Consider the following 11524-nt stretch of genomic DNA (forward strand, 5'->3'; position numbering starts at 1 on the left):
TAGTGAAGGTAAGGAGGCAAAACCAATTAATAAAGAGCCAAAACAAATTGATAAAAACCAGACGCCTCCTGTAAGACAACATCAATCGTAATCACCTTACCCAGAGAGACTAATTTTGAGTAAATCAAGCCCTCAGGCTGAATTTGATTTATTAGGAGAATTGCAGAACTTATTTGTTAAAATTCCCTTGTTACAATCTATGAAGGATGTGACAATATATGCAAAGACTCTTAGGGAATATTGTTCAAAGAAACCTACGAAGAAATCCAAAGACCCCCTCACTATCCATGTTATGGGAAAATTATCAGATTTCATGATGGGAAAATCAATGCCTAAAAAGTATGGAGATCTAGGGAACCCGATTTTGACAATACAGATTAATGGGGTAGAGATTCCAAATGTGATGGTAGACATGGGTGCTATCATCAATGTCATCACCACTGAAATCATGCATGCATTAGGTCTTCACAATTTGAAACATGCACATACAGTATTGGAATTGGCAGATCGATCTACAGTCAAACCTGTAGGGAAGTTGGAAGATATAACAATTTTAGTGGATTCATGGCACTATCCCATAGATTTCCTGGTATTACATATGCAATCTTCGGTGGGCGGTCATCCTTTGATTTTGGGTAGACCATGGCTGGCTACTGCGGATGCTTACATTGGGTGTCGTTCAGGGAACATGGTTATTTCTAATGGGCATAACACTAAGAATTTAGTGTTATATCCACCTGTAGAACCAAATCCATCCATAAAACCAGCAGGTGGCAAGAAAACTTTATCTAGGGAAGAACATGAAACGGAAAATGAGGATGTGAGACCAGTCCTCACTATTGGATAGGCCCTTTAGTTGAAAATGGAATCAGAAAATGATGTAATCACTTCCTTTACAGATGATCCTTGCTTCGTTTCAGAGCCAAATCAACAAATCCTAGAATCTATCCTAGGCTGTGAGACTCAGGAATCTATTGAAACCGCAGAAGGGTTAGAGGAGCCACATGTTGATGCACCCCATGAAAGTGTTCCAGTGGAATTAGAACTAGGAAAAACCCTGAATATTAATTCAAACCTGTCAGAATCCCAGAGGAAGAAACTTGTAGACGTCCTTCGGAAACATAAAGAAGCCTTCACCTGGGATTATTTAGACATGAAGGGGATTCCTGCTAATTTATGTACCCATCACATATAAATTAAGGAATATTGTTGTTGTTAGGATATTCCGACACATAGGATATAGTTAAGTTCAACTTGGTCTAGTATAGAGTTAGGTTAGAGTTAGGTAAAGTGTGTTTCTTTACCGTTGTAAATTTTGTAACTTACAATCCGACGGTCACGATATGTAGTGATCCGACGGTTCACTTTCACCTCGGTATTACCGACACTTGATTCGTGGCTTGACACCCGATTGGTCCATGAGTTCTATTTAAAGCGCATGGAGGGTCATTGTTCGAGTAATCCGTGCATGAGAGAAGCTTATGTAAATTTTCATTCTTTGATTAATAAATTGCCTGTAGTACCCACGTTGGGACAGGCCGTGGACTGTTTCCCTCCTTGCACTCTGAGGGTTTTAACCACGTCAAAAATACTGGTGTATTGATTTGAGATCTGGTTGTGAGCGGTGTCCTTTTGGTATTCTTTCTGTGGAACTTACCCTGTAAATTCCTACATGGTATCAGAGCTATTTGAGGGCCGCGTCCGTTGGTGATCCAAATCTGAAGCCGGTAGAACTGCATGCGGCTGTCGTTTCCTAGATCTGCTGTTTCTGACTGCTTTCGGGCCGAGAGGACTGCTCTGTTGCGTTCGGAGCATCTGTTCCAGTGAGGAACCCCTTTCGTTTCACGCGAAAAGGTTTCCGGTAGCCCTAGCTGCGTCATTTTTCAGATCGGGAGGTATACAGTGTTTTTTTTGCAGTTTACTGTTATTTTCTCTCTGCTTATTTCGGTCTCAGTTTATTTAGCCTTTTTTTTTAACCGGATCTATACCTTTCATTTCTGCGTATGCTCTTTGCCCTGTGACTCTGTGCGATCTGGGCAAATCAGAAACAGAAAGGAAGGATTTTTCTCATGCGTATGCTCTTTTCCCTGCACCTTAGTGTGATCTCGGAAAATCAGAAACATTGAGAAAAATATTTAGTTTTTCGGGTAAAGCTAACTTTGAGATTTTTTTTTAAATTTCTAAGTTTTTGGCTAAAGCTAACTTCGAGCCGTAAGGTTCATTTTTCTTTGCATATTCGTGTTGGGTTTTGTGTTTTGTGTTTTGTAGGGAAAAAGAGCTTTCTCAAGGCAAGCACGCAAACCAAGGCCCCCCCCCCTCTCTCTCTCTCTCTCTCTCTCTCTCAAATTTTTTGTATAGATCAATTGGTTCAAAGCTATTTTAAGAGAGTAGAGGTCTTGGGTTCAAGTCTCCATTTTGTGGGGGCGGATTTTTTCATTCCCGCACATTCGCGCACTTTGCCGACAACGTCAACAATTTAAAAAAAAAAAAAGCCATAACTTCTTCATCCGGAAGCCTTTTCCAGAGCCGTTTTTTTTAAAACCGCCTATTTTTTCGAGATCTATCCATTGGAACACTTACTTTCAGCATCTTCAGCTTCAGTTTTAAAAAAAAAAATGGAAAGTCCATGCCAAGTCATTCTTGACAGCACTAACTACTTCCAATGGGTAGCCTACATGGGAGATTTACTTAGAAGTAAAGGTCTCTACAGAATAGCCACAGACCAAGAGAAGAAACCAAAAGATGAAGACAAGGCGGCAAAATGGGAAAATAGACAAGATCAAGCACGTGGTTTGATAGGGATGTCTGTTTCTCCTGATCTTAGATTCCACATTGCAGAACTTGAGACTCCTCATGAAGCATTAGAAAAACTTGCTAAAGTTTTTGGAATTAAAAATGAAATTAGAGCCCATCAACTTGAAAATGAGCTGCTTACTTTGGATCCTAATAATTTTTCTTGCATTGAAGATTTCTTGTCCAAATTCAAGACCCTTAGATATCTCTTGGAAGGTGTTAAAGTTAAGAAAGAAGATGGTAACCTTATTTATTCCATCCTTACTAAGTTGGGACCAGCCTACTCTGTATTTGTTTCCACTTTCCATTCTACAAGGGAAGCTTTCATTTGTCAAGGACAAGACTACAAGGCCCCTTCCTTTGACTCCTTTTGTGATTCCTTAATAAGAGAACAAGAAAAACTCTTACACCTTGGTCTTCTTAATCTTGGAAACTCTTCCACGAAAGCGTTAGCCGCCCAGCAGCAACCAAATTCAAAGAATCCTAAGAAGTCATATCCTCAAAAGAATGGTCCTAAACCATCTCAGCCTCAAAATGAAAGATCATTTCAGCAAAATGATAAGACCAATAAAAACAAATGGAAGAAGTCTGATAGACATTGTAACTTTTGTAATCGAGATGGCCACTTAGAATCTAAATGCTTTAAGAAGATGGAAGCCTTGGAAGCCGCAATGAAGAAACATAACATCCATGTGGAGCCTACTTCAACTTCAACTTCCGGAATGGCACTTTCTGCATGTCATTATCAATCATCTCAGTCTGGTTATGCATTAAATGTATCTTCTTCTTCTTCTCATTCTCATGAGTGGCTCATTGATTCTGGAGCCTCTTGTCACATGGCCAAAAATCAAGCCATGTTTTCTTCTTTAAATGATTGTAACACCAAAAATATATATATTGGTGATGATAGATCTCTTAATGTTGTAGGGACTGGAACTGTTCATCTAGACAATGGTCAGTTTAATGATGTATTATGTGTTCCAACCTTATCCTGCAACCTTCTATCTGTCTATCAGATAACTCATTCAGGTGAAGGTAAAATTGTTGAATTTTCACCTCATGATGTTGTAATCAAGGATCTAAAAGATCCTAAACAGATTCTAGCTACTGGTCTTGCTGATGATTCCAAAAGGTTGTATAAGTTTCACAACTTTGGGTCATCAAATCTTCCCTCAGTATTTGTTGCTCATAATGATGAAGTGAGCAAACTTTGGCATGAGCGATTTGGTCACTTAAACTATCGCTCCCTTCAGCATCTATGTAAAGAAAATATGGTGACAGGTCTTCCTATGGTATCTTGCAGAGATGGTGTTTGTTCCGGATGTGTACTCGGAAAACATCATCGGGACAGTTTTGACAAACGTGCCTCTTGGCACGCCTCAGCCCCTTTACAGCTTGTGCACAGTGATTTATGTGGTCCTCTTCCTGTTGCTTCATTCTCTGGCTGCAAGTACTTCTTAACTTTCATTGATGATTTCTCCAGACGCACTTGGGTATACTTCTTAAAACTCAAGAGCGAAGTATTTAACACCTTTTTGGCCTTCAAAGCCTTTGTTGAAAAACAATCTGGACATCAAATTCTTAAGCTAAGAACTGATAATGGTGGAGAATATGTTAAAAACACATTCATCAACTTTTGCACCGAAAATGGAATTCAAATGCAACATACTGTTCCATACACTCCACAACAAAATGGTGTAGCTGAAAGGAAAAATCGCACCTTAAAGGAAATGGCTAATTGTATGCTGCAATCTAAAGGACTCAGTCTTAGTTTTTGGGCCGAAGCAATTAATTGTGCAAATTATATAATCAATCGCACTCCTACTAAGGTTCTAGAGAATATCACTCCAGAAGAAGCTTGGAGTTCCATTAAACCAGATGTAAGTCACTTTCGTGTGTTTGGAAGTGAAGCATGGGCCCATATTCCAGATGAAAAGCATAAAGCTTTAGAACCTAAGAGTGAGAAATGTACTTTTGTTGGATATTCTGAAGATGTAAAAGGTTATAGACTTATTCCATTTAAGTCCAAAAATGTTATCATTAGAAGAGATGTAAAATTTGATGAAACTAAATCGGCCTGCGAGCCTAGTCCGGCGAATGTGCCACCTCTTCCTATCTCTTCTACTTTTGAAAACATTTCTTCTTCAGATGATGAAAGCGAGGATGATAATCCTCCCCCACCTTCTCAGGATCCTCAACTTCCAAGATGGGTCCGTGCTACTCGGGATGCAGCAGGTGATCTTGCCGGTGATCCTACAGATCAGCGACGTACACGTTCTCAGTTTGAAAGAGCCTCTTCTTTACTGGCTCAAGCTCCAGTAAATCATGATCCTGACACTTTTGCAGAAGCTTCAGGCCATCCACATTGGGAAGTAGCTATGAATGAAGAATATCATTCATTGATGACAAATGATACATGGGATCTTGTTCCTCTACCAAAGGGACGCAAACTTGTTAGATGTAAATGGGTTTACAGAACCAAGTATGGACCAGATGGGAAAGTTGATAAACATAAAGCTCGTCTCGTTGCTAAGGGCTTTTCACAGGTTGAAGGCATTGACTACACTGAAACCTTCTCCCCTGTTGCCAAAATGAACTCTATCCGCCTTGTTCTTTCCCTTGCTGCCTCTTTAAAATGGGAAGTCCATCAGATGGATGTTAAATCTGCCTTCTTGCATGGGGACTTGCAGGAAGAAATCTATATGGAACAACCCATTGGCTTCATACAAACAGACTCCAGCCTTGTTTGTCGACTTAAGAAATCCCTTTATGGCCTCAAGCAAGCTCCTCGGGCTTGGTATGCCAAAATGGATAGCTTTCTTTTAGAATCTGGCTTTTCTAGGTGTCATTCTGACAATACTGTCTACACCAAGAAAGTGGGCAACTCTCTTATCATCCTTGTTATTTATGTTGATGATCTTATTCTTACTGGTAGTGATCCCAACCTTATAAACCATGTGAAGTCCAGCCTTAAAAAGAAATTTGAAATGACAGACTTAGGACACTTACACTATTTTCTTGGTCTTCAAGTCTTGCAATCCAAGAGGGTATTTTCCTTTCCCAGTCCAAGTATGCTTGTGATATTCTTCGTCATTTTCACATGGAAGACTGTAAGCCAGCCCCTTCTCCCTTTCAGTCTGGAGTCAAACTTTCAGTCTCTTGTACTTCTCCTGAAGTTGATGCTACCTTATACCGTCAACTTGTCGGAAAACTCTTGTATTTAACCCATACTCGTCCTGATCTTTCCTTCGCTGTTGGCCTTGTTTCTCGTTTTATGCAAAACCCCCGTGAAAGTCATTGGAAAGCAGATAAAAGAATACTTCGTTATGTTCGAGGTACAGTATAGTTTGGGATTCATTACAGTGCCAAAGCAACTCCTCTGTTAGTTGGTTTCACTGATTCTGATTGGGCTGGTGACCATGATGATCGGAAGTCTACTGCCGGTTATGTCTTCACTCTTGGTTCAGGACCTATTACATGGGCTTGTAAGAAACAGGCTACCATTTCACTTTCGTCAGCAGAAGCAGAGTATCGTGGTGCCGTGGAAGCTAGTAAGGAAGCCTTGTGGCTTCGTCAGATCCTATCAGAGTTTGGCTTTGAGCAGCAGCATCCAACCACACTTTGGTGTGATAATCAAAGTGCCATTCAGCTATGCAAAGATCCAGTCCAGCATCAGCGCAGCAAACACATTGAACTACACATGCACTTCATCAGAAAGCTCATTCATGACCATGTTCTTGAAGTGCAATATTGTCCAACAGATGATCAGGTTGCAGACATCTTCACAAAGGCTCTCACAGAGGTGAAGTTCACTAAACTTCGATATATGCTTGGAGTTCAGGAAGTTGTCACTAAGGGGGGATAGGCTCTAGTGCCTCCTTCCTTCTCCTATTGTGTCATATTTGTAAATCCTTCAATCCTATCCCAAGTTGTTCTTAAGGGGGGATGTTAGGATATTCCGACACATAGGATATAGTTAAGTTCAACTTGGTCTAGTATAGAGTTAGGTTAGAGTTAGGTAAAGTGTGTTTCTTTACCATTGTACATTTTGTAACTTACAATCCGACGGTCACGATATGTAGTGATCCGACGGTTCACTCTCACCTCGGTATTACCGACACTTGATCCATGGCTTGACACCCGATTGGTCCATGAGTTCTATTTAAAGCGCATGGAGGGTCATTGTTCGAGTAATCCATGCATGAGAGAAGCTTATGTAAATTTTCATTCTTTGATTAATAAATTGCCTGTAGTACCCACGTTGGGACAGGCCGTGGATTGTTTCCCTCCTTGCACTCTGAGGGTTTTAACCACGTCAAAAATACTGGTGTATTGATTTGAGATCTGGTTGTGAGCGGTGTCCTTTTGGTATTCTTTCTGTGGAACTTACCCTGTAAATTCCTACAGTTGTCCTGTGAGACAATCTCATAGAAGAATGAACCCTGCGTTGAAAAATGTTGTGAAAGAAGAGCTTCAGAAATTACTAGACGTAGGTTTTATCTACCCTATCTCAAATAGCCAATGGGTCTCACCATTAGTAATGGTCCCCAAGAAAAATGGTAAATGGCAAATATGCATGGATTATCGATAACTAAATAAGGAAACGCAGAAAGATCATTTTCCTTTGCCATTTATTGATCAAGTTTTGGATACATTAGCTGGAATTTTTTTTTTCTCTTTTCTAGATGGGTTTAGTGGATATAACCAGATCTAGATAGCTCATGAGGATCAGGACAAAACCACTTTCACATGTCCCTAGGGAACATTCGCATACTGGGTCCTACCTTTTGGCCTGCAGGTTCCAGAGGGCAATTTTCGGGATCTTCTCTGATCTGGTAGATTACAACGTTGAAATTTACATGGATGACTTTACTCCATATGGGGATTCATTTCTAGAAGGGCTGAAAAATTTAGAAAAAGTTCTTGAAAAGTTTATACAAGCACGTGTCTCTCTGAGTACAGTAAATTGCCATATGATGATGGAGGAGGGAATCATTCTAGGGCATTTGCTCTCAGCTGAAGGAATCTGTATGGACCCACCAAAAATAAAGGTAATTCTCCACTTTCCAACACCCAAAACAGCCACACAGATACACAGTTTTATTGGTTGTGCTGGTTACTACAGGCGTTTCATAGAAAATTTTGTGAAAGTAGCACACCCACTTTTTCAATTACTAACAAAAGATTCAGAATTTGTGTGGACAGGTGACTGTGATGTAGCCTTTACGAAAATTAAAGAATTAGTCTGCAGTGCTCCAATCCTTAGAGGACTAGACTCGACATTACCTTTCCATATTCATACAGATGCTTCCCAAACAACAATTGGTGTAGTATTGGGACAACAAGAGGACAGAGTTTCGTACGCAGTTTACTATGTTAGTAAGAATTTGGCTCCTGCTAAATTAAACTACATAGTGACTGAGAAAGAGTTCCTTGTTGTCATTTACGCCATCAAAAAATTCTGACACTACATTACCAGGTATCCTACTTTTGTGCATACTGATCATGCAGCTATCAGGGATTTAAAGAATAAACCTGCTACCCTGGTTGCATTACAAGATGGCTTTTGCTACTACAAGAATTTGATATTACTATAGTAGACAAACCAAGGAAAGACAATGTTGTTATAGCTCCAAATCTCACTCTTATGGTTTGTGATGCTGCATTCATGGCCTAGGGCAACCCCTCCTTCCAGACCTGGTCCTAAAATTTAAAAAACAGTGTTTTATTCCCTATACGCGACATTGCCCTGAGTTAAACGTGTGTACACACGGGTCTGTGTATACCCAACCCGCGTGTATGTATTAAAACACTTAAAATAAATAAATAATTCCTTATTTTCGGGCGGAGATCGCGGGTTTTACCTGCTGATCACCTGTTAGTGCCCGTGGCCCAACTGTTCCCAACCAACTCCTAACTAAAAAACTACTTTGGAGATGGTATAAAAAGACATCAAAGGGAAGGCCAAGGGGAGAGAAAAGAGAGCAAGATTATTATGCTGAGATTTTTCCCTTAGACCAGGTCTGAAGTCCTTGGTGCTTTCTGCACTTCCCCCATTTTGCATAGGAAGCCCTTGTTTCCATGTGTATTGGTGATCATTCATCCGTTATATCACCATCGAGTAAGACTTGGAAGGAGCTCTTGTTGGAGGCTTGAGGCTGGAACGAATCCGGGAGGAAGCTTTGCTTGGAGCCTCCTGAAGGTGTTTCAGGTGAATCTTTCCGTTATATGTGCTTTACTTGCCTTTATATAAAGAAAGATGTCTTGGTTCCTAAAACAATCTTTCTTTATGCTTATGAGATTCTTGTCTTGAATTCTTATGCAAGTAGTTACTTAAAGATTTTTATAACTAACTTTATAGCATAAAGATGGTTTATATATAAGTATTTGTCCATATACTGTTGTGTTCTTTGATTTGTTTGTTTTACAGGTCAAAGGAGAAGAAGGGAACTCCAAGAAGGGTTTGGACCCTAAAGGCCTTCTCGAACGTAGGACCTTAGGTACGTACCCTCAACATTAGAATTTTCTTATAGTAAAGATAATGGCTGTGTGTGTGTTTCTTTGAATAAGCAATTTTCAGTCTGGTAGTCTTAACCCAAAGGACCCTCGGGGTACTTTCCCCTCAACTAGAATTGGCGACTCCGTTGGGGAACAACACTCTTGTTGTTCCTAGTTTGGGTAGTCTTCAAGCCAATCAAGGCTCAGCCCCTCTGTTTGCTGGCTCTGACTGTCTGATCTGTTCTTGAACTCTAAGCTTTTCCAGTTTTTTCAGTCTGTATTTTTTATTTTTCTTGAAAATCCTTAGATACGCTGTTTTTCTGGATTACAGAAGCGTATATACGCAAGTTGTACTAAGTGAACCCTCATATACGCGAGTTTCCTCAGTTACAGTCGCGTGTACACGCATTCTGCACATCACTGTAGGCGCGTATATTATATAATTTTCAAGATTTATAAATTTTCTTTTTGCTGAATGTTTTCCTGGTGGTTTGGGTCAGTTTGAAGCAGTCATTTTCCAGTAACAGTCCTCTGTTTAACATGGGGCATCTTGTTTTGAACTCTCTCTAGTTATAAGGAGTATTAGTCTTGTTTTCGTTGATTGCAAGCGTCATTTTTTTTTGACACACGAGATTTCTGGTTAAGAATCTTGACTGCTCTGTTTTGGCAGAGTAGGAAGATTGGATTCAATCTTTGTGTTCATTTTGTTTTGATGACCCTTTTGTTTGCTTAACAAAACCATTTTTGTGACCATTTGCTCCTTCATTTCAGGGAAGTTGTTTGTTACCATTTTCTTGAAACTTGTCTTTTGATCTTTTGGACTTTCATTGCTGCTTTTGATCGTTAAGAGCGATTTCAAACACATTTATTTTTGTTGGGTTTTCATCATTTGAAAGGTGTCAATTCACAAAAGTGTTTGGTTGCCTATTTATCAATCATTGGTGTCAGTATTTTTGAGAGCATTCTTTGAAAAAGACTTCTTGTTGTTTGAAAGAGAATCTTTTGAAAGTTTTAAGTTTCGCTTTCTTAAACTTGCTTTTCATTTGATTTCCTTTTTTGCGAAGTGAAAGTGCTTTGTGTTTATCTTAGAACTTGTTTTTATTGTTTGGACGAAATGATTGGTAACACATCATCTTCTATCTAAGCATTTTAGTGGCAAGACAAATTTGATAAGAGAGCAACTTTCCTTCTCTGTTTTTAGAGTAGTCTTTAAATCTTGCATTCACATATAGTTCTTGCATTAGCATAGCTTTGCATCCCCTTTTAGGCATGCATAATTTTGCTAGCTTTTGTGAGTGTGGAGTTTGAAAAGAAAGCAAAAAACTTTGTTTACATTAAAAGTACCTCTGAACCTCATAGAAATTGCTCTTCATCGAAAACAAAAAGTGCATGTGCATGTAGCTAAGTTTTATTAATTTCTTTTGCGTCAAAAAACACCACTAGTTTCACCTCCATCACCTTGTGACTTAAAGAACAACCTAGTAAAATCAAGCGCTAATTAAAATCCATTAGAACTTTTTGTTTTAGTCAGTTACACCAACAAGTTTAGGATTTTAGGGCCTTGGATTAGGCAAGTGGAGAGTTAACTCTCCAAGGCCACATAAAATGTCAAACATAAGAGTCTGAATAACGAGAGAAAATCCAATAGCGTTAGGAAGACCAGGAAAGCTCCAGATCTGGGAGTTAAGCACGAGGGTCTATGAAGACAAGGAAGAGAGATACCCCCTCTCCTTCTTGTCCGAACTTACCTCACGATTGTTCCGCCTGGCTTCTGCGACGAGTTGGTACCCATAATTGCCTCTCCTAGGGATCTACACAGGTGGTTGCGGAGGGGAATCCCGTGGCACCTGAGGTTGACGTTGTATCACTCTCGACAGTACTACTGGAGGGCACCCTTGCGAATCTTTGTGGCTTGCACTGGCACAGGCTATTGCTAGGAGGTCAGCGTAACATCCTCTGTTACCTTCACTGATAGGACTGGGCCGTCATTATCCCAGACTATCTTCGGAAGGCCCCTGACTCCACTTTCTTGTATTTTGGTGTCTGGTCCTCATCACCCGGAGCGGAAATACTTGGAAGTTGTTTGACTGGCTGTATCTTTAGGGACTTTATAGTGAGTGCTCTTTGCTCCTTGTATATAGTTGGCTTTAGGTATTTTTGTCTAGTCACCTTTGGACTTTGTGGTCTGAGTGACTGGCTTACCAGTCTACCGATCTTGAAAGGCTTTTGGTCG

The 11524-nt window shown here is 40.0% G+C and overlaps 1 protein-coding gene across 1 annotated transcript; it reads left to right on the plus strand.

Annotated features, from left to right (window-relative positions):
• The first annotated feature begins 316 nt into the window (after window positions 1–316).
• On the plus strand, window positions 317–847 carry LOC149225077 (uncharacterized). Its single transcript, XM_089388346.1, has one exon. The coding sequence runs from the start codon at window positions 317–319 to the stop codon at window positions 845–847; it is 531 nt and encodes a 176-aa protein (XP_089244472.1).
• The last annotated feature ends 10677 nt before the right edge of the window (window positions 848–11524 follow it).

This window comes from Pinus tabuliformis, chromosome Q (assembly GCF_031772625.1).
Source record: "Pinus tabuliformis cultivar Carrire ecotype Pingquan chromosome Q, CPIR1, whole genome shotgun sequence".
NCBI lineage: Eukaryota > Viridiplantae > Streptophyta > Pinopsida > Pinales > Pinaceae > Pinus > Pinus tabuliformis.